The sequence below is a fragment of the Scleropages formosus genome, chromosome 16 (assembly GCF_900964775.1).
Source record: "Scleropages formosus chromosome 16, fSclFor1.1, whole genome shotgun sequence".
In the NCBI taxonomy this organism is placed as follows: domain Eukaryota; kingdom Metazoa; phylum Chordata; class Actinopteri; order Osteoglossiformes; family Osteoglossidae; genus Scleropages; species Scleropages formosus.
The window spans coordinates 5067557-5091373 of NC_041821.1; the positions used below are offsets into that span (position 1 = coordinate 5067557).

Genomic DNA, 23817 nt, shown 5'->3' on the forward strand with positions numbered 1-23817 from the left:
TCTGAAAACGCTTCTCGACGTTACAGTATGCAAATCAGTCCCTCCCGTGAGCTGCCGCGCACAATTTAAATCCTGACGCTGTTTATTTATTTATTTTTTTTTTTTTTAACCTCGCAATTTTTCCGCCCGACTTTTTAGCATTTCCCGCGCCTTATTACTTTTTCTGCTCTGGAATGCACAAAGGGAGCGGGAGGGGGGATTAGGCCTTTTCTGATGTTATTTAATCTCACCGTCCAGCGACTTTCTGATGCACGTTATCGCCTCCTGATCACCAGCGGAGGGGGATTTGGCCTTATCCGGCCCGGCTGCTCACACAGGGCTACGCTTGCGCACTCATCTGACGGAAAAGCCGGCCGGCCCTCCCCCCACCTCTCCTCTCCTCTCCTCCCCTCCCCGACCTCAAGTCGATTACATCCCTCCACGTGCTGCTGCGACCCACCAAACGTGCGTCCGCTCCGCCGAGACCTCGTCCTCGGAAAAGCCGAATCTCGGGGCTGCGGAAGCCCGTCGGAAGCGCGGGCCCGGGTCCCGGCGTGCCGCCGTGCCAGGCGGTCCTGACCCCCAGGGGCGCGGCGGCGTGTGGCGGCGAGCAGCCGTGCCGCGGAGAGCCGTTCTTAAAATAGGCGCGTTCCATTAGGTATTGTTGTTATCCGCTGCGGTCCAGGTGCACTTATGCAAAGGAAGCCAACGGAAGCCTCTGTCTGGAGTGCAGTTATCCCCATTAATGCAGCCTAATACAGCGCTTCTGGGGAATTTGGGAAATTCGGGAAAAATCCGTCCCCCGCCGAAGGGTCGAGAGCAGGGCCTTCGCTTCGGCGCGCCGCGCAGTCGCACGAAAGGACGAGAGCGAAAACAATGTGCTGGTGATCATAATTGATGTTTAATTGTACATGTGAGAATAAAAATTTCCATTAGTCATTGACATCAAATTATTTTTTCCGTTTTTTGCAGCTTTTTTTTTTTTTTAACACGTAAAATCATCACAACAACAATATACAAATTCTTTGTAATCTTTAAAACCAAAACACATTTACACATGCAACAGTAGGGTTTAAGACAATGAGTAACTTGTCGAGTAATTTGTTTGGAATGTGTACTTCTGCTTCACTTTAACACGCTACCGTCGGCCTCGTCGGTCCGCAGCGAGGGGACGCGCCTAATCGCCTCTCTCGAGACCATCCGGCAGATACTTAAACTGTACCGCACCATGACAGAACGCTAAATTTGAATATCTCATTTTAAACTAGAATTCTCTTCACTGGGGTTTCTACCTACCTTTCGGACAGGGCGCGTTTAACCTCGTCATATCGAAGAAATCTCGCTAGAGAAAAGCCCAGAAAGGCCAAGCGTGATGTGAACGTATCCGTACATGACCTCGTAATCTCAATAAAACTACCTAAACGAAACTGCGGCCTTCTAAGCCCCTACGTTCCACACATGCCTTTTCAATACATACAACGGATTTTTTTTTTTTGTTTGTTTTCCACAGCAAGATGTAAAGAGCACAGTGGGACACATCTTACTTCTCCAGCTGTTGAGTCTTGTGTTGGGGGAGGTTAGGGTGGAATTCGTTGGGCTTCTTCCATGGGGGGACGAAAAAACAAGTCGAAACAAACGAACGGAAAAGAGAAGTGCAACTCGTTACACAAGACAATGTGCCCTATTCCGCAACGTGTTGAGCATCGAGGAGAATAAACACACGGGATCATTATCGCGTCCCTCGCACGCAGGATCCGTTCTCATCCGGCTCAATATGAAAGGAGACCTTTCTTGGCTGTACGTGCAAAGCGGGGTCCACGCAAATCTGGTATGCAAATCAACGGAAATATATGCGAAAGAAAAAAGTAATGGGCGAAGAGTAATCATCTCAAAGATTATTGCTCCAGACCAAAGAGTGTGTTGTGTTTCAATTAGATATTAATCCTTGTGGCCTCTTTTCTATTTACTTTATTTGTTATGATTGTCTTTTGAGTCCTTTACATAAGAATGACTGTTATTTGTACAGTCACGACACTGAAACACATTCATAGACACCAAAAATATACATTATGATACTGTCAAAAAGTACATTATTACACAGGAAAAGGAAATTACAGAGTTAAACCAACACCGTAATGTTTTTCTTTTTTTTTTTTTTTTTTTTTTTTTTTCCGTTTTGATTTCGAGGTTTCGGGTCTGGGAGCCCCACGGGCGGTATCTGTATCCAGCCAGGGCTTTACCTGAGCCCGCTTGCCGTGGTGTCGCCGGGTCCGCGACCCTAGAAGAACCACCTGAAGGCTTCACCGCCGTTCACCGGTGTTCTCTGTTGGGGAGAGAAATACGTCTGTAAACACGCACAAAAGGAGCGGCGGAAATAAAACCAAGGAAAACGAGGCGAGGGCTCCGTCCGCTTCTTCCGCACGTTTCTTAGTCGAGTGTGCGAACCAGCGCCGCAGCTCAGCTTTTTCACCCGATCAATATTCCATACCGAGCTGCACTTTGGTATTTATTCCCAAGTCCTGGACACCTCTGAGAATTGAATGCTTATTGACGTTTGTCCCACTGACCGATGAGCGAGCGGGGAGCCCGGTCCTTCGGCCTTCCTCGGTTTCTCTCGAAACGAGACCGTTTTGGCTCAGCGGAAAGAACCGGGTTCCTCCAGCTCTGTCTTAGCCCTCAGTGTTCCTTTGCCACCGAAAGGATTTTTTTTTTTTTTCCCTCTTGAAATAAAAGCCCACGCATCCCATTCTTTCAAAGAAAATGATATTCCAAAATAAACCAAACTAATAATTACAGGGAATTAAATCCTCAATATTTTGGCACGGAGTCCCAAGGAGCCGCAACAAGGCGTTTAATTACGGTGCTTTGAGATGCCGAGGGGAACGTCACGTCGCTGTAATTTGAAGGTACGCCAGGTCTCGGGATGGAAATGGCAGCCGCTCCCTTTTCTGAAACGCGCTGGCAGTCGCGGCGGCGAGCGGTCGGGTCCCGTGCCGATCCCCGTAACCAATTAGCGGATTTTTGATTATTTGTGCGTTGACAGGATGGCGACGCCATTTCGTCGGGAAGCAGAGAACTCTGCTGTTTTGCGCGGTTAGAAAATAAAACTCCGTCACAAACAAGTACTCCGGCACCGATGGAGCGTTTTAACTTTATGTTCAGGGTAGCGAAGCGGTTAAAGCTACTGCCTCTGGATCCAAAGGTTGCAGGTTCGATCCCTGCCTCTGGGCGCAGTACCATTGAGCAAGGTACTTACCCTGAATTCCTCCAGTAAAATTACCCAGCTGCATAAATGGGTAAATAACTGCAAGTAGCTGAACGGCGTAAGTCACTTTGGAGAAACGTGTCCGCCGAATGAGTAAAGATAAATGTCGCCACATCATTCACACGTGAAACGCTGAGGAAATGTGAACTGTCGCAACATTTCATCAAATCCGTAGCTCGTCACAAGTCGAGCGTCCCCGTTTCTTTCCGTTCAAATTATTATCGGCATTTGTCGATAGCGGGACCGCGGTAGAAGGATTTAGCTAAAGCCGCAACGCATTTTATTGCGTTTCCGGAACTGGTCGCCCATTTTCGGTTTCGTGACCGGGAGCGCGGCGACGTTTGAAACGAAACGAAAAGGGCCGCGCGGTGAAACCACAAGCTGCGGAAACAGTTCATCCACTGACAGGCACATCGTAAATAAAAATGGATTTATTATATTTTTGGATTTATTATTCAAATGGATTTGTTATATTTTTCGGAGAAGGCTTCGGTACCCTCCCCTGCTGCGAAAACGACGTGGATGGTCTTCATGAGTCGCATGCCTCTCAGATGCCCCAACCCCACATCACCTACCTGTTAATCAATTAGAAAATGATTCAACTATTAATTACCTATCAATTAGAAAATGACAAACCAATCTTTGGGTTCATGGCGCCGCTGCTCTTGCCGTCTTATTACACGTTCCAGCTTTATTTAGAACCTGAAGTGAACAGTGAAACGGCAACTCTGTGGCGATAGCACGTGGTAACAGCCCACACGGTAATTGATCGCATGCTAACACGTTGCATGGGAACACGGTAAGCGCTCGAATGGCTCTCTGCGGTCAACAACGGAGCGTGTTCACTTGAAGACTTTTGGTGCAGGTCTGCCTCTTCGCAACGGGCGCTTCCTCGGCCTTTGGTCGGTCACCTTCGTTCCCGTCGTAGAACGAAATGACCGGCATCAACTAAAACTAAATGCCTTTAAAAAAAAGAGTTGACTCCGAGAGGACCCTGATAAAATGTGTCGGCGTCTTGGTTTTTTGGGACGACGGAGGGAACGGCGCACGATGAAGCAACGGGTGAGGTTCGGATCAAACCCCCCGCTGCTCGGCTCCGTTTTTGCCGTTTCTCCTCCGGCAGTAATTAAGAAAATTTCGGCGGGGAAAATCCTAACGACATCGGTGCAAAATAAAAAAATGTTTTGCTCTGCGCTGCAGAAGTGCATTCTGGGTACTGTGATCTACTCTATGAGTGAATCGTTACGGGAGCGCGTTCCGTGTCCTTTTTCTGGGCTCAGACGTCAACATTTCTAAATGTTTCTTTGGTTCCCTGCATTCCGGCATAGACCGGTTCCGGATGTGGAGTCGCTCCTGCTTTGGCAGGGCCGATGGGTCCCCGACCTTTGCTGCCACCGACCCCACGACAGGCTAATCGGTCCGGGCGACTCGGAGCCCGCGTCCGCACCGCGCCGCGAGCCCAGCTGACGGGGGCGCGACGCCGGTCACGGCAGCAGCTGGGCTGCGTCGAAACGCGCGCCGCGGGCTCCGATCCACCAACGAAGCCCAGGGCGCCATCAACGACGCCGTGTCTCATCCAGGGCGTTTTTAAACACGCTCTTAATCCCGCTAATGAGGCAGGGCCTCTGCGGGGCGACAACCGTGTCCGTTTTGGACCGGAATGCCGACGACGCCCTCAACCGTGGATTGCAGCTTTCTGAATTACAGGGGTGAGATCCTGATTGGCGCCCCCCCACCCCCTCGTGGGGACGGCGGGGGCTGATTGAGACTCACCCGCGCTGCTGACTCATAATCACACACTGATCCGCAGGCTGTCAGGGAGGCAGGCGCCGCTTCTCTCCTGAGCCCTTTCCTCGCCTGCTGCCCAACCCCCCCCCCCCTCCCGCTCCCCCCCCTTCACCCGTCCCGCCCACAGCCAGGCCAGAGATAAACCACTCAAGACCACGAGGATGATAATGGACGACACTGCAGCGCCTCAAATTCAATCAGCGCGGGACTGTCAACGTGGATGAGCGGAAACGGGAAATACGCTTGCTGACAAACATTAAGCAGCCCGCGCGGAGATTAAAAAAAAAAAAAAAATGTTTTCCATTGCCTTATTTCCAAATGAAATCCCACTGGTCTGTTCTAACCACCGACTGGAAGCAAAACACCCTCTTGAACTGCAGGCGATTGGAAATGTGCTCCGGCACAAAAAAAGAGCCCGGCTCTCCTGCTAATCCATTTTCTCCCGTCTATCACCGATTCCGGCGCGCACTGTAATCTACGCAGACACTTCCTGAGGAATGCAAATTTTCTTCCTACCCACCAATCAGAAAAAAGAAGAAAGGCTTCAAATGCCCTGGAAAAAAATATACGTGTTGCCTTGAGACATATATGTGGCTGCTTATATGTTTAAATACATCCGCGTGTGTCCTTGTGCGGGCGCGCGCGTGTCTGCGTGTGTGTGTGTGTGTGTGTGTGTGTGTGCCGGGAAGCGTTTGTATCCATATTCATGGTTGAATAAGGATGCAATATGCGATGTGGTGGAAAAGGCTCCTTCCAGGGAGGAAGGGAGGCGAGGCTGGGAGACAGCAGCTCATTGTCACTGGGCAGACCTTCCCTTCCTCGCTTTGGTGGGGGGGCGCGGGTGGGGGGTTGGGGGGGGGGGGTGCGCGGATGAATAGCAGCCAGGGGACCGCGCTGATGTGCTCCAGAATGCTCATTATAACGCACGGCCCATACGTTACCCTGACATACCCATTATTTATTAACGTATGGGCTGGGAACGGGGCCACGGCGTGCCGAGGCGATCCTTTTGGATGCTGCTCTGACAGCTTTCAAAATAAATAAATAATCCCCCCCCTCCCTCTCTCCCTCCCTCCCACTGACACGCTCAGCCTCCCCATCTCCTCGCAGGCCTGGAGAGGTGCCACATAATTGCAGACGCATTTCGCACACCATCCTGGCGGCAGCGAATACCAAAATTCAAGAACGCAGTAAGGTCAACCGGGTTTTTTTTTTTTTCCTTTCTTTTTTTTCTTCCCCTCAATCTCACACGCACACGCTCATCCTCGTCCGAAAAAGCTGGAGTTGAGAAGCAAATTTTTCCTTGGAAAATAAATAACTGGATAAACCGATGGCTGTCGGGACGCCCGAGTGTCGGCCAGCACCGCACACCGAAAACGAAACGTAGACAAGGAGCCGCGGGCAGCTCGCGTGACGGCAGAGGGCTCTGGTGGAGCCTCTGCCGTTACGCGAGGTGCCCGCGGATCGTGGCTCCTTCTGCAGACCCTCAGAAGTTTTTTGAGGTCGCCGCGCCCTAACGGATGCGTTCCACAGGGATAACGGGGCGTTGCCGAGCTCAGACCTAGAAGGGGTACCAATCAATCACGGGGACCTGCGGTTGGGGGGTTGGGGGGTTGGGGGGTTGCGGTGGCAGGAGGAATCTCATCTCGCAGTCAGTCAACGATTTTTTCGAATCCAACCGCAGACTAGGAGTGGGCTGAAAAGCCTCCCCTGGCCTTCCTGTCATCGGCACCCATCACCTCCAGAGCCGATCGCCCTTCGGGCCATCGCTGCCGGTTCGGTCGTCATTACGGCGGCGATTCCGAAAAATGCTCTTGTTTACAGGTGTTTGGATGCGACGTCTTCAAGGCATCCAGCCCAAAGAGATCCAGCTAATCCGGCGATTAAATAATTTCCACCCGTGTTTGATATACGGCTTGCGGGTGCCGTGTTTGTGTTTGTCTAACTCCATGACTGCATGGAGCTTTGCAAATTTACATCCCAGATGAAATAGTCTGCTGAACCTCCTATAAATGTTTATCCAGGGAGCAATATTCCTTTTAGATATATCTCCATATTAGGATTCCGTTTCCCGCTTTTTAAAAAATATGGGTTTATTTTGGAAGTAACCTAATTTATTGATAATGAACTCCCCGAAACGTATATATTGACACGAAACGCGTTTTCATTAGTTGGGCAAGAATAAAACTGTCTTTTTAATTATTATGTTATATATCTTTCGTATTTTGTATATCGTGGCCACATTTTCATTTTGCCTCTGAGATATTTGCCAGCAGGAAGTGGAGATTTGCAAGGCCATCATACCGCGAGACAAGCGATGATGTCACGGCTGAAGAGCGACCACAGAGCGGTGCTGATAACACCCCCCCCATTGAACTGGGCCGCTCTCTCAGATACTGAACAGCATCCAAATGACCTTGGCTATCACCGCAACAACTATCGGAAGATCTCCCTTCTTCTGAATATCTGCGGCGACTCGCGGCCAAGCGTGAACTCGCCGGCGAGCGGTGTTCGACGCTATCGGCCCCGTCCCCCGGACGTGCAGGTGCAACGCTTGGAGTCACAGATTCGAGAGGACGGGACAAGAGAGGACAAACCTTTGGCTGAAAGCATCATCACAGCTAATTTATTAAGAGGTGCCCCCCCCACAAACTGGGATAATAGAACAACTGGTAACGTAGTGAATAGAGCTGCTGCCTTCGGACCCAAAGGTCACCGGTTTGAATCTCATCTCTAGCTGTAGCACCCTTGATCAAGGCACTTACCCTAAACTGCTCCACTAAAAATGACCCACCTGTGTAAATGGGTCAATAATTGTAAGCAGCTTAACATCGTAAGTTGCTTTGGAGAAAATCGTCAGCTAAATGCGAATTGTAGCCGTTTAGACACAAATATAAAAATCACTTCGGTGACTTTGTTGCTATTTTCAGCCAGGAAAACACCCAGAAAAGAGACAGAATTGTTGTCTCTGATAAATCCGGCAGTGGATATTTTCCAAATGAATAGAGAAACATCAGATTTACTCATTTAACTGACACTTTTCTCCAAAGTGACTTATGATTACTTAACCGTTTATACAACTGGCTAGTGTTACTGAAGCGATTTAGGGGAGGTACTTCAGTCAAGGGTACTAGATGAGACTTGAACCAGCAACCTTTGGGTCTAAAGTTAGCAGCCCTACCCACACTCCCATCTCCACAATATAAGTAGAGGTCAACAGCACCAATGCTGCTCTAGCCCAGCAGCGATCAGCGGAGGGGGTTGTAATCCAACCACCACCACCACAAGTCCTGGGTTACAACGGCTCCGGTACCACTGGTGACCCACAAAGTCCACTTTGCTAAACAAACACGAACCTTGACTTCTGTTCTGTCTTTAGTAAAGGTGAGCACATGACAAGATCTGAAATAAATCACAACGTTTTCAAAGAACAATACTAAACATACCTGATATTGTTGAGTTATCACTTAATGACACATCGATTACATGAAGGCTTGTAGGAGTGGGAAAGCACAAGGCGGTGCACCATCATATCTTGAGCGGGTCGGGCTCTATCAGAACGAGCTTCATAAAGCACGGACTTGGGTGGAAAGGTGCTGCTGCATTTCCGTGTCTGGTTCATCCAAAAAAGGCACAGTCAGCAAACTAAGAGTAACAACGTGGTTTGGAGATGAAGCTCTCCAACGTTCTCCATAATTCATCAGCGCAATCTCCGCTGCGTCGTCACGAGCGTTTCGGATCACGACAGACAACCCTACTGCGTGCTGTCTACTGGAGGCCGAGGTGTAGAGCTGGTTGGATATGGTAACAGCTGCGAAGTTCCCCATGGTAAGAGTGGAGTAACTGCCAGTATTCAAGCTGTACTTACTATGAGACTCCCCCAGGCAGCACACGAGGGGGCAGCTGGTAGCGTAGTGGTTAGCGCTACTCCCTTTAGCTCTGAAGGTTGCTGGTTTGAATCTCACTTACTGTTACCGTACCCATAAGGTCTGTACCCTATTTTGCTCCTGTAAAGTTACTCAGCTGTGTGACTTGGTAAATGATCTTGAGTCACTTTGGAGAAAAGCATCAGATGCAGGTAAATAATACCTGCTTTGTTATGAAAAGGCGTTTTGGGCGTAGTTCCCTCCCGAACATTACTTGATTTAAACCTCATATTACCGACTAATCAAGTTGTAAGACGATACGAAGAAAAACAAAACCATTCTGGTTAGGGGCCTAATAAGGAAACTCTGTGAATTTTTTTAAAAAAAAAATGTGCTCAGTGGATTGGAATCTCCACTGCGATATCTGCTGGAGTTCTGCTCCAAGAAAGCACATGTGGAAAGGATGCCTTCCTGCTACTCTGCACACATCCTCTTCTTCTCAACGACATTACACCACCCAGCACACAATATCCTGAATGAAGGCTGTTAAACTCATTGGGGATCGGGACAGGCTGACAGCTCGCGGCGACACAGTACCACCGAAGGCCGCCACACACCGCTCGTGTTGACACTGAGCTAAAGCCGCTCCGCTGCCGAGGACGGCGGCGGCGGCGATGGGGCTGAGCGTGACGACGCCGTCACGGGAGCCTTTAATTCTTGCTGAATTAGCGAAATGCGAAATTGCCGGACGGCGGATGGACAGCTAAGAAAAGCTGGAATTCATTCCCCTCGAACAACATTCAATACACAGACGAGGGAATCGGTTAAAGAAGAACGACGGCATCCCCGTTGGCCTCCATCGCGTTCTCCATATGGCCATGTGCACACAGCCTCGGTCACATGGGCCGATTCCAGAAGACCTTGTACACACATGTAGACAATTTGAGTACAGTGCTGTACTCTTTACTGTGTACAGCACACTGGCACTAGGCCTGCCGGTTCCACCCCCCCCGACCCCCAGAATACGTAAAAAATATTCAACGGAGCATCGGTGTTCTCTGCATCACCGTCAAGGATCACCCATTCTTCGCGCCAGCACTGCAGAAAGGTAAGAAAATCAGGAACGCAACACAAAACTCATTTTGGACCCAGAAGTGTAATACATATTTATAGAAGAATAAGTTTTGTGCCCAATTCATACTGTAGGTCTAGTAATTCACGCTCCTGCAATCACAGCACTGCATTTAATATGCTAATCTTCACATGAATTTTCATTATGTTATTTTTTTTTTTAATTCCAATGGATATTTTTAAAAAGACCAAAATGGTACCAACCCTTGAATACATAGCTCTTCAATAAACAAAAATAACAAAACGCAACCACCTAACGGCACTCCTCGGTAGCAAGGGTTTTATTGCCACCTGTATCAACAGCAATCGTCATAAACGCCTAATGACACCGGAAAAGCAGCTTTGAACAGATGCAATTTCACGCACTCTTATTTGCCTAAAAAAGTGGACTTCCTGCCACAAATGCGACTCAGCTCACAACACAGAGGACAAAAACGAGCCCGAAAAAAAGAAAAAGACCTTTCTGCCCCCAAGCACCCGGTACTCATCCCCTTTAGAAAATTACGGTGACGCACGTGCGCGTTGTGGGAGGTGCTCCGGAGAGCATCACGAGAGAGCGGCGCTGCTCGTTTCACGCACACTGGGAATTTTCACCTCTCGTGGGTTGCGGGGCTGGGGCGGGGGGGCACACGTGTTGGGGAAGGGGTGCTGAGGGGTGTTAAACGCAAGCCCATGAGAAGGCTGATCCGAGGCACGTGTCAGCCCGTGTTGTACAGGGGATTTGGGATGGGGGGGGCGAATCTGAGAAACATTCAGAGACCTGGTCGGCAGACTAAAACAAGAACAGCTTGAGGGAGACAGCAGGAGGGGATCTGGCAGAGAAAGGCTTCGGCGGTTCTGTCGATTAAAAAAAAGGAAGAAATCCGGAGTCCCGAGCGAGGGGTTGGGGGGGGGCTTCTCGGCGTGCCACGGGGAGCCATGTGGGCGTGCTGGGGACGGACGGCGAGGCCAGGCGCCGTGGCTGCCAGTTCTCTGAAATGTTAAATGGAAATGCAAAGCGAGACGGAGCAGGTCTCGGCGCTCCTCAGCAGATTCCTGGGCATATGTGGCAGGCCTCTCGCGCATCGGCGCCGCCGCCGCCGCTCCAAATTAACCACTCAGACAGCGCCGCTTCCTAATTTAATTAAAACGAGAACCCCGTTCTGATCTACACGCGCTACAAATAGAGCCTGCCCCCCCCACCCCCACGTGTGGGGAGCGTAACTTTCCAAATGTACCTAAAATAGCATAATTACCACGCCATTTATGTACAATCTCGTTTTAAAATCTAAACTTTAAATTTCTCATTAGGGAGAGATTTACGCTCCAATCCCTTTTTGGACAATTCGGTTATGTGTCGGTTCTAGCCGTTAGCTTCTCGCAAGGGCACTTTTGAGTTGGCGCTAAAAGCCCGTAACGTATTACACATAACGACGCGTATTAAACATTTACAAAACCGGGAAAGCGGTTTCCGAACGCTAACCGAGCTTCGCGTACGGTGGAGCCGTCCTCCGATTCGAGATAAACGGCAGCTCAAAGTCTGACAAAATGGCAAAGCTAGGCGCTGCGTCCGTGCTTCAGGTTCCAACCGTGTCTGGGAGGCGCGCAAATGTGCAGCGAGCTGTTAGCAGTAAAAGAGTGCGTCTGACTTCTGACCATCGCGCTTGTTGCGGTTAGCCACCAATAGCCCACAGAGCCTGCGGAGACACCGCAGCGTCTGCGGTGAGGCCGACCCGTCGGCGGAGAGCTCCCCGTGGACCCCACATCCTGCGCAAAGTCCTGCGTGCAATTACTGCTCGTCGTTTCAAATAGTACGAGTGACTACGCTTCACCTGTAGGAGCTAGTTTTACCAACATGCAGAAGCCGCTGCTCATGTGTCATGTGGTCAGTCGTGGTTTCTACGACAAGAGAAGCGCAATTAAGATGTTTTTTCAGGCTTGTACGACATTTTTGCATCGAGTCATCCAAGTCAAGCTGAAACCATACTGGTTCTGGTAAATCCTTTCGGGGTCCGAACGATACATGCCAGCGAAAGTATGACCTCGCTGTATTTCCCTTTATTGTGAGGCATTTTGGTGAGTTTATGCGTCGGGAGGGAGCGGCTACAAAGTTTGGACTTTGGAAAGCAGCCTTCCGCTCCGGTTCATCTCATACTTTTCACAAAGTCAAAGGAATTCAACAGCGGGAAGGACACCCAGCAACGTTCTAGCTCCTCCCGTTAAGACTTTGCCCACCTGGGCCCTGAGCGAGGCCGTCTCTAGGCGTCACGCGCTCAGCATTAGCTAGCGCACTCTAGCAGCATGCCGGCTCGGTAGGGCCGCCAACCGCTCTTTAACCCTACCGCCGATTAATCTCGTACGACGCTAAGGCCCACGCGAAAGTACGTACCATCGATCCTTAGATTCTCACCGAAAACTAGCTTGTTTCTCGCTACCGAAGCATTTTCGCTTAAATTCTGAATCGTAAAACGGACACGCGGCGTCACGTCGTTCGGAGAGTTTCGGCTACTTATCCTCACCAGACGACGGTCGCTCAACTAGCAAACTAAGGAAAATATTCATCGTTTCTTTCCTGACGAATGGTGACAGCAGGACACGCGCCGAGAAGCCACGGAAAGGAAGGACTCAGAGTCGACACCTTCGTTTCCGAGTTCGGCCAAACGCTCTTGGCGCATGAGCGATATCGCGTCTTCGCCAGCCGAGGTCGCACAGCGGCGACTGAGGAATATTACGAAAAGTTAATCTGCCGCGTTTGGGCTCCGCGAAACAGTATTATTTCATGCTGCGTTTATTTGACGACAGATATGACGACGATAGTGCAGCCGCGGTGTCTATCGCTACCACGCAGCGCATGCAAACGCTTCTCCTCCGCCAATCGCCCTGCAAGGTAATTTTTAGAAAACGAACAGCTCGTCGTGAAATTAGATTTCTTAATCTCCGTGCGGAGAATGATACGTGTAATTACGACGCTAAGAAGCAGGAGTGCGAGATGGACGGGACGCCACGGTGCAGGCGGCGGGGGGAACATTTCCGATGGGCGAATGTAAGTCGAGTACGTCTACGTGCCTCTCGGTTTGCCCGACCCCAAACGCGGGCGTGTGCTGCAGGGTCACCGATCTGTCAGGACAGGACACGCCGCGAAAAATGCCCAGCCCGCCGAGCCTGACAAGGAACATGTTTTTGTAACAACGAGTGCAATTCTAGGTGAGGCCGCTGTAAATGCTTCACCAGCTCCGCTTTATTTTTAGTCTTCCTACCGCGCCGCGTTGGGCCTCCTTACGTTTTCATTAATATCGGCTGATTTCTTCGCAAAGGGTCACGGCAGCAACAGCAGAACACCTGAAGGCGTCAAGAAAATGGCACTCGGAAGAAGACCCGCTCGAGGAAGCGCGGATACGGCGTTCGAGCGTTCGGAAGCGGGGAAGGAGGAACGAAGCCTCGTGTCGGTGCTGGAGCTACGGCGAAATAACTGTCAACGGCTGATTTCCACATTTCTGCAATTAAAATAACAGTCAAAACACGAGGCGAGACCAAAACGGCGGTTCCGTTTCCCTGGACTAATAGTCCCATTTGGACAATGCGTCAAGAGGGGCCCCGCGTCGCCGTCCTCGACCCGGAATCTCGATGTAAGGGCACGACGAGATTATTAGCCCCAAAATAAAACCCATTTCAGCGTTCATCTGAGGAACATCTTCCGAGCTCCAAATTCCACCGTCCCCTGTATTCCCTGTTGCTCCGCGCGGATGCGTCTTATTAGGTGTCTTTTTTTTTTTTTTTTAAACAATTTCTCCGTAATGAAGAGATACCTTTTAACTTCTCAGCCAGAGCCAGCATTAATTATTCATGCTTATCTATTTAAAATTTAACGTGCCACACATTAGCGTCCTCCGCACCTGCACTTTCACGCCGGCCGGCCGCACGCCCCCCTCCGCCCCCTCCCTCTCCCCCTCCCCCTCCCCCACCCCCTCCCACTAAGCGGCCTCGCGAACGCCTGCCCGCCCGTCTCATTTCCTCCATATTACGGGCCGATAACGGCGCCTCTCCCTTTCGCTGCCAGCCTCTGGGATGTTAAATCAAAACGGGGGCAGAGGGAGGCGACGGCACGCACCGGGTGGGGGCACGACTCCCGCGCACCTCCGATTACGACGCCATTTAATTGGCGGCAGTGGCAAAAGCTATAAATTCTTTAGCGGGAGTTGGTGGGGGGGGGGTTTGTCGTGGGGCCGCGGCTCTCCGTGGGGAGAGGACTGCGCGCAAATGGAATCTGACAGAAAATCCTCAGAGCTCGACAAAGGTGGTGGGGTAGGGGGGCGAAATAAATAAAACGGAAAAAATAAATAAATAAAATGAAAGACGCGAAAAAAGGAGAGGGACCCGCTCTTCCGAGTGGCTGCGGGTAGCGCGCCGGGAGACGCGTATAATTAAGCGGTTTGTGTGCGACTCGGGTGGCGAAATCCCTTTGTCTTGACAGGAGCTTAAGGTTGCCCTTTAGCTGGCGTCGCAGGGTGAGCTCAGCCCTTTTCCCAGGCCCAGGCAAATTAATCTGCACTTTTAAAGCCTGAATAAACCGGGTAACTCAGAAGATCTGCAGATCTAAAGGCTGTCTGTCCCCTAGGCTTCCAGACACACACACACACACACACACACACACACACACACACACACACACACACATGCAGGCACGCACCCCTCTACCCCCCCCTCCACCCGCCCCGCGGAGATTGGCTGGTAGCACTCAGCCTTATCTCCAGGGAAGCAAAGGTTGGGAAGGGGGGTGGGGGGGGTACGCGGAGGGAGGCAGCGAGCGAGGGGTGGGGGGCGGGGGGGACAGAAGGCCACCAAATCATCCTTATCTATTGGAAGCACACCTAAAACAAATTAGACCTCGGCGGTGTCATTCATTTGGCTCTCTGGCTCTCATTAAGAAACGGCTCGCACTTCCTCTTCCTGCTCTGGATTTCTACCGCTTCTTTCGACACATTTTTTTCTCTGCCCCCCCACAAGGGTGACGTCACCACGCGTGTTTTTTTTTTTCTTCATTTGTTTGTTTCGTCCCAACTCCACAGACAGGGCCCCACAAACCTCTCCCCGCACGTGACGCGGCGCGGCGACCCGCGGCCCCCCGTTAATTAGGAGACGGTTTGGAAAAAGCCTCTCTGTGCAGCGGGGGGGCGGTTTCTGCCCTCCCCTTTGCTATATCATGAAAAAAATTTAATCACAGACCCCCTCTGGGTCTCAGCTCGTCAAGGCAGCGCAGTGAGTCTAGTCCTTTGCATACATTTTCTAGCAAAATGACCATCTTTGTTCTCGCACTTTCGTTTCACTGTGTTTGGATCTGGGAGACGGTAAACTGGCACCGCATTGTACGTCGCAGCACCTTACATCAGGGTAAAGTTGCGGGTCACAACGGTAAAATGGATCGCACGGCTATCGGATATGAAATTTTTCTTGATTATTCTGTGCCGCTGAAGAAAAAAAAAAATCCATAAGAAATTAGACAAAACAAGCGACTGTAGAGAAATCTTGGAAATAATTTTAAGGTCTGCTTTTGACCGCGTTCGGACCAACACCATGTTTTTGGTTTGGTTATTAGAAGAAATGCATTTCGCAAAAGAAAACCGATTTCATGTATGACTTTGACTAGATATACGGTGAAACACACCACCAGAGAGTTCGCCAACATACATCTTCATATTATTGTCTCATTTATCATTTATAATATTATGTAGCATTCATAATTACATACAGTTACCACTTATTACACAAAGTAAATATTATACATTTTTAAAGAGTTCCAGTGTAAAATAATCTGTGCTGCACATGTTTGGAGGAGGAAAGTTGCTCATACCACTAAATGGCCTGCAGGAATATTTCAATAATTTATCGTGGATTTGAGATGTGTTTCCCACTTTGAAACCGTCTGCACACGGAACCTGTCATCCCGCAAGACCGGAACGCTGAATTCACACTTCCTCCCAGATATTCTGTTCTCCATGATAGTGAACGCCCTCCTCTAGGGGGAAGATGTACAGTTCCTCATGGCAGCGGGAGGGCAGGGGTCGCCTCCCTGGATACAGCATTACATTTATTCATTTAGTCGACACTTCTTTCCAAAGCAACTTACAATCTTAAGGTACTTAGAGTTATTTACCTATTTATACAGCCGTTTTTTTTTTTTTTTTTTTCTTTCCAAAAGCAATTTCACGGTAAATACCTTACTCAAGGGTATTACAGCAAGAGGTGGGGACTAAACCTGCAACCTTTGGGTCCAAAGGCAGTAGGGCTAACCACTACTCTACCAGCTGTCCCAGCCTCGAAGTGGCTGCTACTGGCATCAGCTGATGACCGTTAACACGCTTTGCTAAGATCGGACCAATTCACGCTCTGCGGATGCAAGAATATAAGAAATGTATTTTAATAACAACGTGTCTTAATACCAAACATTAACCACAACACCAATGTTTTGACTCTTTGTAAACATCCACATATATTCTAAGCACCTCCTAAGTGTGGGTGTAAGAAAGAAGTTCATCCCTGTTAGACCCATGCGGTCACTGTTCGAGGATGAGAAGGCCACTCTGGGGTCACTCGCCTGGGTGAAAGGTCAAGGTTCGGCTGTTTTATTGTTGCGTTAAGGGCAGCGGAGCGAAGGATGCTGGGTCAGAGGACGCACCACCGAACGATCCGAGCCGCTTCCTGTAGGAGAGCCAAGGGCCGGAACGATAAGAGCCAGGCTCCACAGTGACCCGGGGGGCCAATCTCCAGGGCCCCACATTAGCGTGTTAAATTAAAGGGGTATTAGATTAAATTGGCTCTCCGATTTCTGGGGTGTGAGTAAAATTTTGATTTGCATTTTTTCCGCGGCTGCTTAAGATATAATTAGTTTCGGGGTGATTCCCAAATGGCGATGCTGGCAGGCGAATTCATTGGGCTGCCGGTAGCTTGGCGTCGACTCGCCGGGTGCCGGGGGAACGTTCCGCCGATGTTTCTGCGCCTGCCTCTGGTCAGTACGCACCCCGGCGTGACCCTCAGGACCTTACATGTCCTTCCTGATACGTGCCATGGTCTTACGTGCACAACTGCGCTAAACCTCTCCGCTTCACATCCCAGAATCTGCGTACATGCATTACAGTTTTAGCGGAGCTCAGATGTCTTTAAAGTACAGTTGAAACGGGGAAAAAAATATATAATTACAAGCCGAGAGAGCCATAATAAAAATTACAGGATGCTGTCAAGCACTTCTCGCTTTAAAGCAAGTTTTCCGGCGATTTCCTCGGCTTCGGAAAATTAACACTTTGCGGCAAGCCGCGCCAGCCGAGCCGCGGGAACGCGGCACGCCGTCTTCCTGGACACCTGTTTGAAACACCTGTTAGCGCGAGACGTGGGGGGCGCCCGGGAGAGGAGCCGTCCCCGTCCCTGTTCCAGCTCTCCCCGGCGCTCTAGGGCAGGACGTATCGGGGTTCGCCGAGGGACGCGAAGCACGGCGGTCAAGCCGAGGCATGCGCGCGCTCACACGGGCAGTTCCTTCCGAAATACGAGCAGAACCCACGGGGAGTCCAACATTTGCGGTACACGCGAGGTTGGTCCGAGCTGCAGCGTTCACCCGAAGGCCTCGCGTGTCTCTACCTGCTCCCTATAATCGCTTCCCGCAATGCTCTTTCGGACGATGAGCGGAGACCGTGCTTCTGTTCACCACCCTGCAATGGACAGGCGTCCCGCCCGGGGTGTGCCCTACCTCACGCCTGCTGCTTCCAGGAAAAACTGTGGACCACCATTAGCCTGCATTAGAACAAGCGGCTGCAGACGGATCGGGGGGGGTTAGTTATTAATGACTTATTTTTATCTCACCAATTGAACCGCGTAGCTGTGATGGTGCTTCAGGCGAAAATACCCAGCGTGGGCAAACCGACCAGTTCTCATCTAGTTCCATACAGGGATCGGATGAACACCGCAAACCTAAGCCCGATGTGCAGCACCTCAGCAGAAGCACCACAGTTTAGCAGCCATAAGCGGTATAACCAGAGCATATAGGTGTGAAGCAGGGAATAATCTGGGATCTAATACCTTTCGGAGGATTTTTGTCTGGCAGAGGACCTTAATACCATTCTTAATAGATGCTTGTTAATGATGAAGAGCAACAAGGATTCATCACAAGGCTTCACCTTCTTCACCAAACCACCTTCTTCAGGACGTACGGCTCTTTGGAGCCGTTCGGTCCAACTAGGCCCTCGATCCACATGGTGACAAAATACCGAAAGGCCGGCAGCACCTTCTAAGACCTGTTCGTGAACGCTGCACAGGCGCTCCTTCCCAGCCGACACACCTGAAGTAGAAGCACTTGAAAAACATCTCTTTGCCAGTCCGATCGCTCTGGAATCCAAAGGGGTCATTTTTTGGAAAACTGATTTCTCAAGACTTATTTGCCCTGGAAAAAGGATGTCCGCATCGCTGCTGTCACACTCTAATTAAACTTTTCCGCTGTCCTGTGCAAACAATACACAGCTGATGGCTGATACAGTCCCTTTGCAGCAGGAGCCGCAGCGTCCATTGTGTCATATCAGGTTATGGAAAAGAACAAATAAAAAAGACCTCAAGCCCATCAGCAATCAATCCTGATAAAATCCGCAGAAGGGAAACTGTCTGGAAAATGCAATGGGGGGGGGTGTTCTTTCATCTGGGGGGAGGGTGAGGGTGTTGGGGGCTGGGGGACAAACCTCTCTGTGCACACATCGCTCAGCGTTTAGCGGAGCACCGGCGCTCGCGGGGCTATCGATTCACCGCCCAGGGATGGTTTACATAATTGGTTGAAATGACCAAGCGTCACACTGTCGGGGGGGGTCGGTGTCCGGTTATGGCGGTGGCGGTGCGTCGCGGGGGCGGCGGCTCGCCGCCGAAAACCCGTTTTCCCAGCTCGGCCTGGAGCGGAGCCAACGCCGGGGTTTGCTCGGATGCGTTCCAGCCCCAGCCTGACTGGCAGCAATTAGGGGTGCCTGAGCCAAGCTCAGCTTGTGCTCCGTGCAAACACCCCTAATTACTGCCAATTAGGCTAGGCGGGTAGGCAGATTTGAGAAGCCAGGGATGTTCAGGCATGGGTGGGCATGGAAACAATTTTCGAGGGCTTAAACATGACTAAATGAAAAGGTTAATGCTTTGGAGTGCAGAGATAATAATAAAGCAGGAGAGAGAGAGCGAGCGAGCGAGAGAGAGAGAGAGAGAGAGAGAGAGAGAGAGAGAGAGAGAGAGAGAGAGAGAGAGGGGGCCTCGTCTCACCTCCAGCGACGTTCCCGGCTTTTTCTTCAGCTCCTCACATTTCCTGAACTTGCAGATCTGATGGCCCGTCTTGCGGTTCCGACAGCTGCTGCAGACCCCGCAGTTGATGAGCCTCCTGCAGGGCGCACACACCCCGCACCTTTTCCTCTTCTTCTTGGCCGGGTTGCCGCTGGACGCCGAGGAATTATTCTGTGGGCAGTCTGCCAGATTGGCAATTTGAAACGCACTGTCTGTAACGGCTGCCGAGGCTGCGGGGGAGTGAAGGGCTGTCATGACGATGACCCCGGGAGGTAATGAGATGCCCCCTAAAGCCGGAATAGCGGGAAAAGTTCCGACGCGTTCCGGGAGATTCATTATCTCTGCTTCGGCGCCGCCGCATTTCAGCTTGTTCATGCATTCTCCTGCTAAAGGTCTGCAGTGTTCGGGGGATAAGGGAGAGAGGAAATTATTATTTGCCATTTGCAACGTCTCTGGCGGCACGCCAGGTTTCCCGGGCCGCTGGGACTCATTTCTATGCATGCCGGTCCTATTAGGGTTTACTGCCGCCGACTTCCTCCCCCACAGCATGGCGTTATCGCAGTTCCAGGGGGACACGCCGATTCGGGCGCTGGGGAAAATCGGCGTGGTTATGCGGGCGATCTTGGCCGTCTGCGGAAACGCCCCGTTCGTTTTGTAAAAGTTCGCGAAAGAGCGGTACCTTTCCATTTCGGCATTATAATCCAAAAGCTGGCTTAATCCACTTTCCTGAAGATTATCCTTCTGTAAGAGAGACACATCTGCGCCCTGTCCGTTCTCGATGCAAAGAGCATTGTTTATATTAGACATGGCTGTCGCTGTTCGGGGCCGATTCGCAACACAGTCCTGGCTTCACTGGGGCCTTTGTCGGAGTCGGAGCTTCGTTACCAACGATACGTTACCATCCTGGTTTATCTTCTCCGGTACTAAAACGAGAAGACAACAATTACTGATACAACAGGCAAACATCGGCGTTTCCAATCAATTTCCCCCGCCGCGTCATCGGGAAATAAGATAAAAAACGCGGCGCTTGACAAACCTGCCGGCATTTCATTTATTTCTCCTCGCCCGCTTCGTAATGAAGTGTGCATCGCCTTCGCGGAGCCCGAGCCCGTCGGTCTGCCGACGACCGTACGAAGGCTCCGACGCGCCAACGTGTTATTGTAACGGCAAGAAAACATCCGCGCACTTGGACGGGCGCGTGAGCGGAACCCCCGTGCCAAAATTTAACAGATTGAAACGTTCCTTCAGGTGAACCGTTTCCAAGGCCATCTTGACGGTGCAGCTGTCAACGGTATTTTCGCGGCGCAAGACACAACAGTAACAAAACGCGAAACGAAGCCCAGGGGGAAACTTTTTTTTTTTTTCCCTTAAATTTTAAAAAACATTTCCTAGGCGCTCTTCTCGGAGAACGCGCTCATCCTGCGCCGTCGGTGATTTTTCAGGTTAATTCGCGTCACGCACGCTACGGGGCCCATGTGCCCAGGCACGGGGACGTGGCGAAGCAAAGCAGCCAGCCGTAGGTAAAAGAGCGAGATGCCAGGTCCCCCGTCACCGCAGGCCATAAGTGGTCCGGTTCGATGTAAATCGAGTTCGGCCCGACCGTTTAAGCGTACCTGCCACTCGTTCACCCACGGCTCGGATGCACACGCTCGGCGGCACCGACGTAGCCGCCGGTGAATTTCAGGCGTGCCGAGCCTCACACCCGACAGCCGTAGTGTCAGCCGCCTTGGGGGGTGGGGGGGGGGGACACACCATTTCCTCCCCCAGTCCATCTGGATTTTGTTTCCGTAGATAAAAGCCCATTAGACACATCTCTCCTTCCATTACCTTTTCTGGGCTTTTCCTTTTAATTGCCAAACCCGATACGTTTCGGGAACACTAAAGCATTTCAAATCATTTCAAGGGTAAAAAAAAAAAAGGAAAAAAAACTATTCCAGCATCTGGCTGGAAAATGAATTATAAATATGCACAGTAGAACCAGAAAAACAATACTCCACGGTGCTTCTCGTGCCACCACAATAATCCATCATACAAGAAAAATGAAAAATTGCTTACTTTCCATTGTGAAATTTACATGTATCCACTTTAACTCCACAAGTCTGATCTGTACTTTACACTGATATTCATAACAATTTATTATCCATAACTACCTTTGTCACTCCTTGGTGCCCATTGCTGTTATTAGGCACGAGGGGGGGGGGGACCTCTTTAGCCCGGAGAAAACACAATCCAACTGTAACTTTGAAAGGCACGCACACATTTCCAGCAGGAATCTCAACAGTTCCTTTTTCTTTGTGTCTTTTGTTGTCTGAAAACTCAGCAACCCGGGGAAAAAAAAATCTCACTGCAGTTCAACTCAGAAACATAGAACATATAAACTACATACACAGAAATATAATATGAAAAAGGCCACCTCTCCATTACATATATACTTATTTCCTAGCAAATGCTTGTCCCTGGAGGGGGGGGGGGGGGGGGGAGCATTATTACTTAATCAATGTTTCCTGGGGGGATTTATCCCGGGCTCAGAAGGTCCAGTGACACACATTGATTTTGAACCTGTAAACAAAGTTTCCAGGAGGAAAGGAGAGGACAGGAGAGGAGAGGAGCTCCGTGCCTCGCGCGCCCACCGGGACGCAGAGGAGCTCCGGGCTCCGTTAATTAGCGGGACGCGCAGATCAAAGGTCACAGCGCGAGAAGCCGCGAGTCGCGAGGTAGGGTGGGGGGACGGGACGGGACGGGAGGGGAGGGGAGGGGAGGGGAGAGGGTCAATTAAACCGCAATTAAAGAGGGAGGGGGTGCGAGGGCGGGTCGGTCCGGTTCCGGCCACGCGCAGGATCGGGCCGCCGGGGAGCGCGCAGGAGGGACGAGGGCAGAAAGATGGAAGAGCGTCGCGCATCGTCACCTACCTACCGGGCTCCTGGAGAGAAGAGCGGCCAGACGCTAGCGGAGAGCCGGGGGCGCGCCGGGAGAAAGGAGCATCACTGCGAGGAGGAGGAGGAGGAGGAGCAGGAGCAGGAGGAGGAGGAGGAGGAGGAGGAGGAGCAGGATCTCTGCGCGCGGGATCAAAACAAAAGGCGCATCCTAAACACCTCCACCTGGAGGGAGGCGCGCGGAGGAGACGCGGTCCGGGGCTCGGTCTCTCCGTCTGTGTGTGTGTGTCTCCCAGTCAGCGCCTGTCTCCGTCTGTGTGTGTGGTGTGTGTGTGTGTGTGTGTGTGTGTGTGTGAGAGAGAGAGAGAGAGAGAAAGAGAGAGAGAGAGAGAGTGTGTGTGTGTGTGTGTGTGTGCGTGCGCGCGCGCGCGCGCGCGTCTGCGTGTGTGTGCGCTGAGGTGAGAGGGGCTGCAGCGGGAGGTGCAGCAGGGATGCGATGCGGACACCTACTGATCATTGGCTGGAAATGACTGTAGAAACCCGAGGAGCGGCGGGCGGGCGGGCGCGCGGATGGTGGTGGGGGGGGAGGAGAGGAAAGGGAAGGCGGGGGGGGGGTGATGTGGCTCGAGGCGCTCGTGGGGGGTCGCCATGGGATGCTGCGTCCAAAGCCGTCCTCATCTCCTCCTCATTGTGATGTCGGACACACGACGGACCTTCAAGGAGAACTCGCGGAACTGGGTCTCGTGGACCCGCTGGAAAAAAAAAAAAAAACAGAAAGAAAAAAAACTTGTCAAATTAATTAGGATCGAGGCGAACGGTGATTAAGATTAAATGCCCCTACCGGGGTTCTGCGTCTGTGTGTGTGTGTGTGTGTGTGTGTGTGTGTGTGTGTGTGTGTGCGCGCGCTTGTGTGTGTTCTCTGTGTGCTTGTGCGCGTGTCGTTTTTTTTCCTACAGAAAGACAGCCGTAATTACGGGGACGAGCGTGCGCGTTCACAGGAATCCATCATTATAATAGATCTGTGAGCAGCACGCGCGCGGACACACGCACACTTTTACTCTCGCGCTTGTTGATCTTTTCGAAGTATCCTGTTTAGTGTTGACATCTGACCAAAAAATACGGGAAAAAAGTGTGTATATATATATATATAAGTACATATATATATATATATATATATAAATATATATATGTAAAAGTGTATATATATATATACTTTTTTATATGTACTTTTTTATACATATAAATCATTATATATATGCATACTTATATAATGGTTAATATGTGTATGTATATATACAGATAAATCATTTCATCTTATTTCTGTTGGGATTCCTATTACACATTCATGTAAATGTGTATTATTACAATAAATAAAATTACAATACAGTTACATGAAAGGTTATATTAATACTAGTATACAATATTGTCATTCTGTTATGAGTGACATTGCAGTGGAGGCCACGTTACCTTATCCACAGTGGGTACCTTACCATATTAAAGAGTGCACGTTTCTGCACATGATTTCTGTTTTCTTTCATGGATGCAGATGCCCTGCAATATTTACCCCTTTGCAGTTGCACAGTCCTGCGGGATCATGGTAACTTTACCGTACAGATGCATATAATGTGAATTTCCGCCAGTGGTTGTT

At 50.6% G+C, this 23817-nt stretch overlaps 1 protein-coding gene across 1 annotated transcript; it reads right to left on the reverse strand.

Annotated features, from left to right (window-relative positions):
• Positions 1-2199: 2199 nt before the first annotated feature.
• On the reverse strand, positions 2200-22265 carry cxxc4 (CXXC finger 4). Its single transcript, XM_029259153.1, has 3 exons — positions 22206-22265; positions 19279-20219; positions 2200-2302 (listed from the first exon to the last, which is right to left on the reverse strand). The coding sequence occupies exons 2-3, from the start codon at positions 20101-20103 to the stop codon at positions 2258-2260; spliced, it is 870 nt and encodes a 289-aa protein (XP_029114986.1). The 5' UTR covers positions 20104-20219; positions 22206-22265; the 3' UTR covers positions 2200-2257.
• Positions 22266-23817: the final 1552 nt, after the last annotated feature.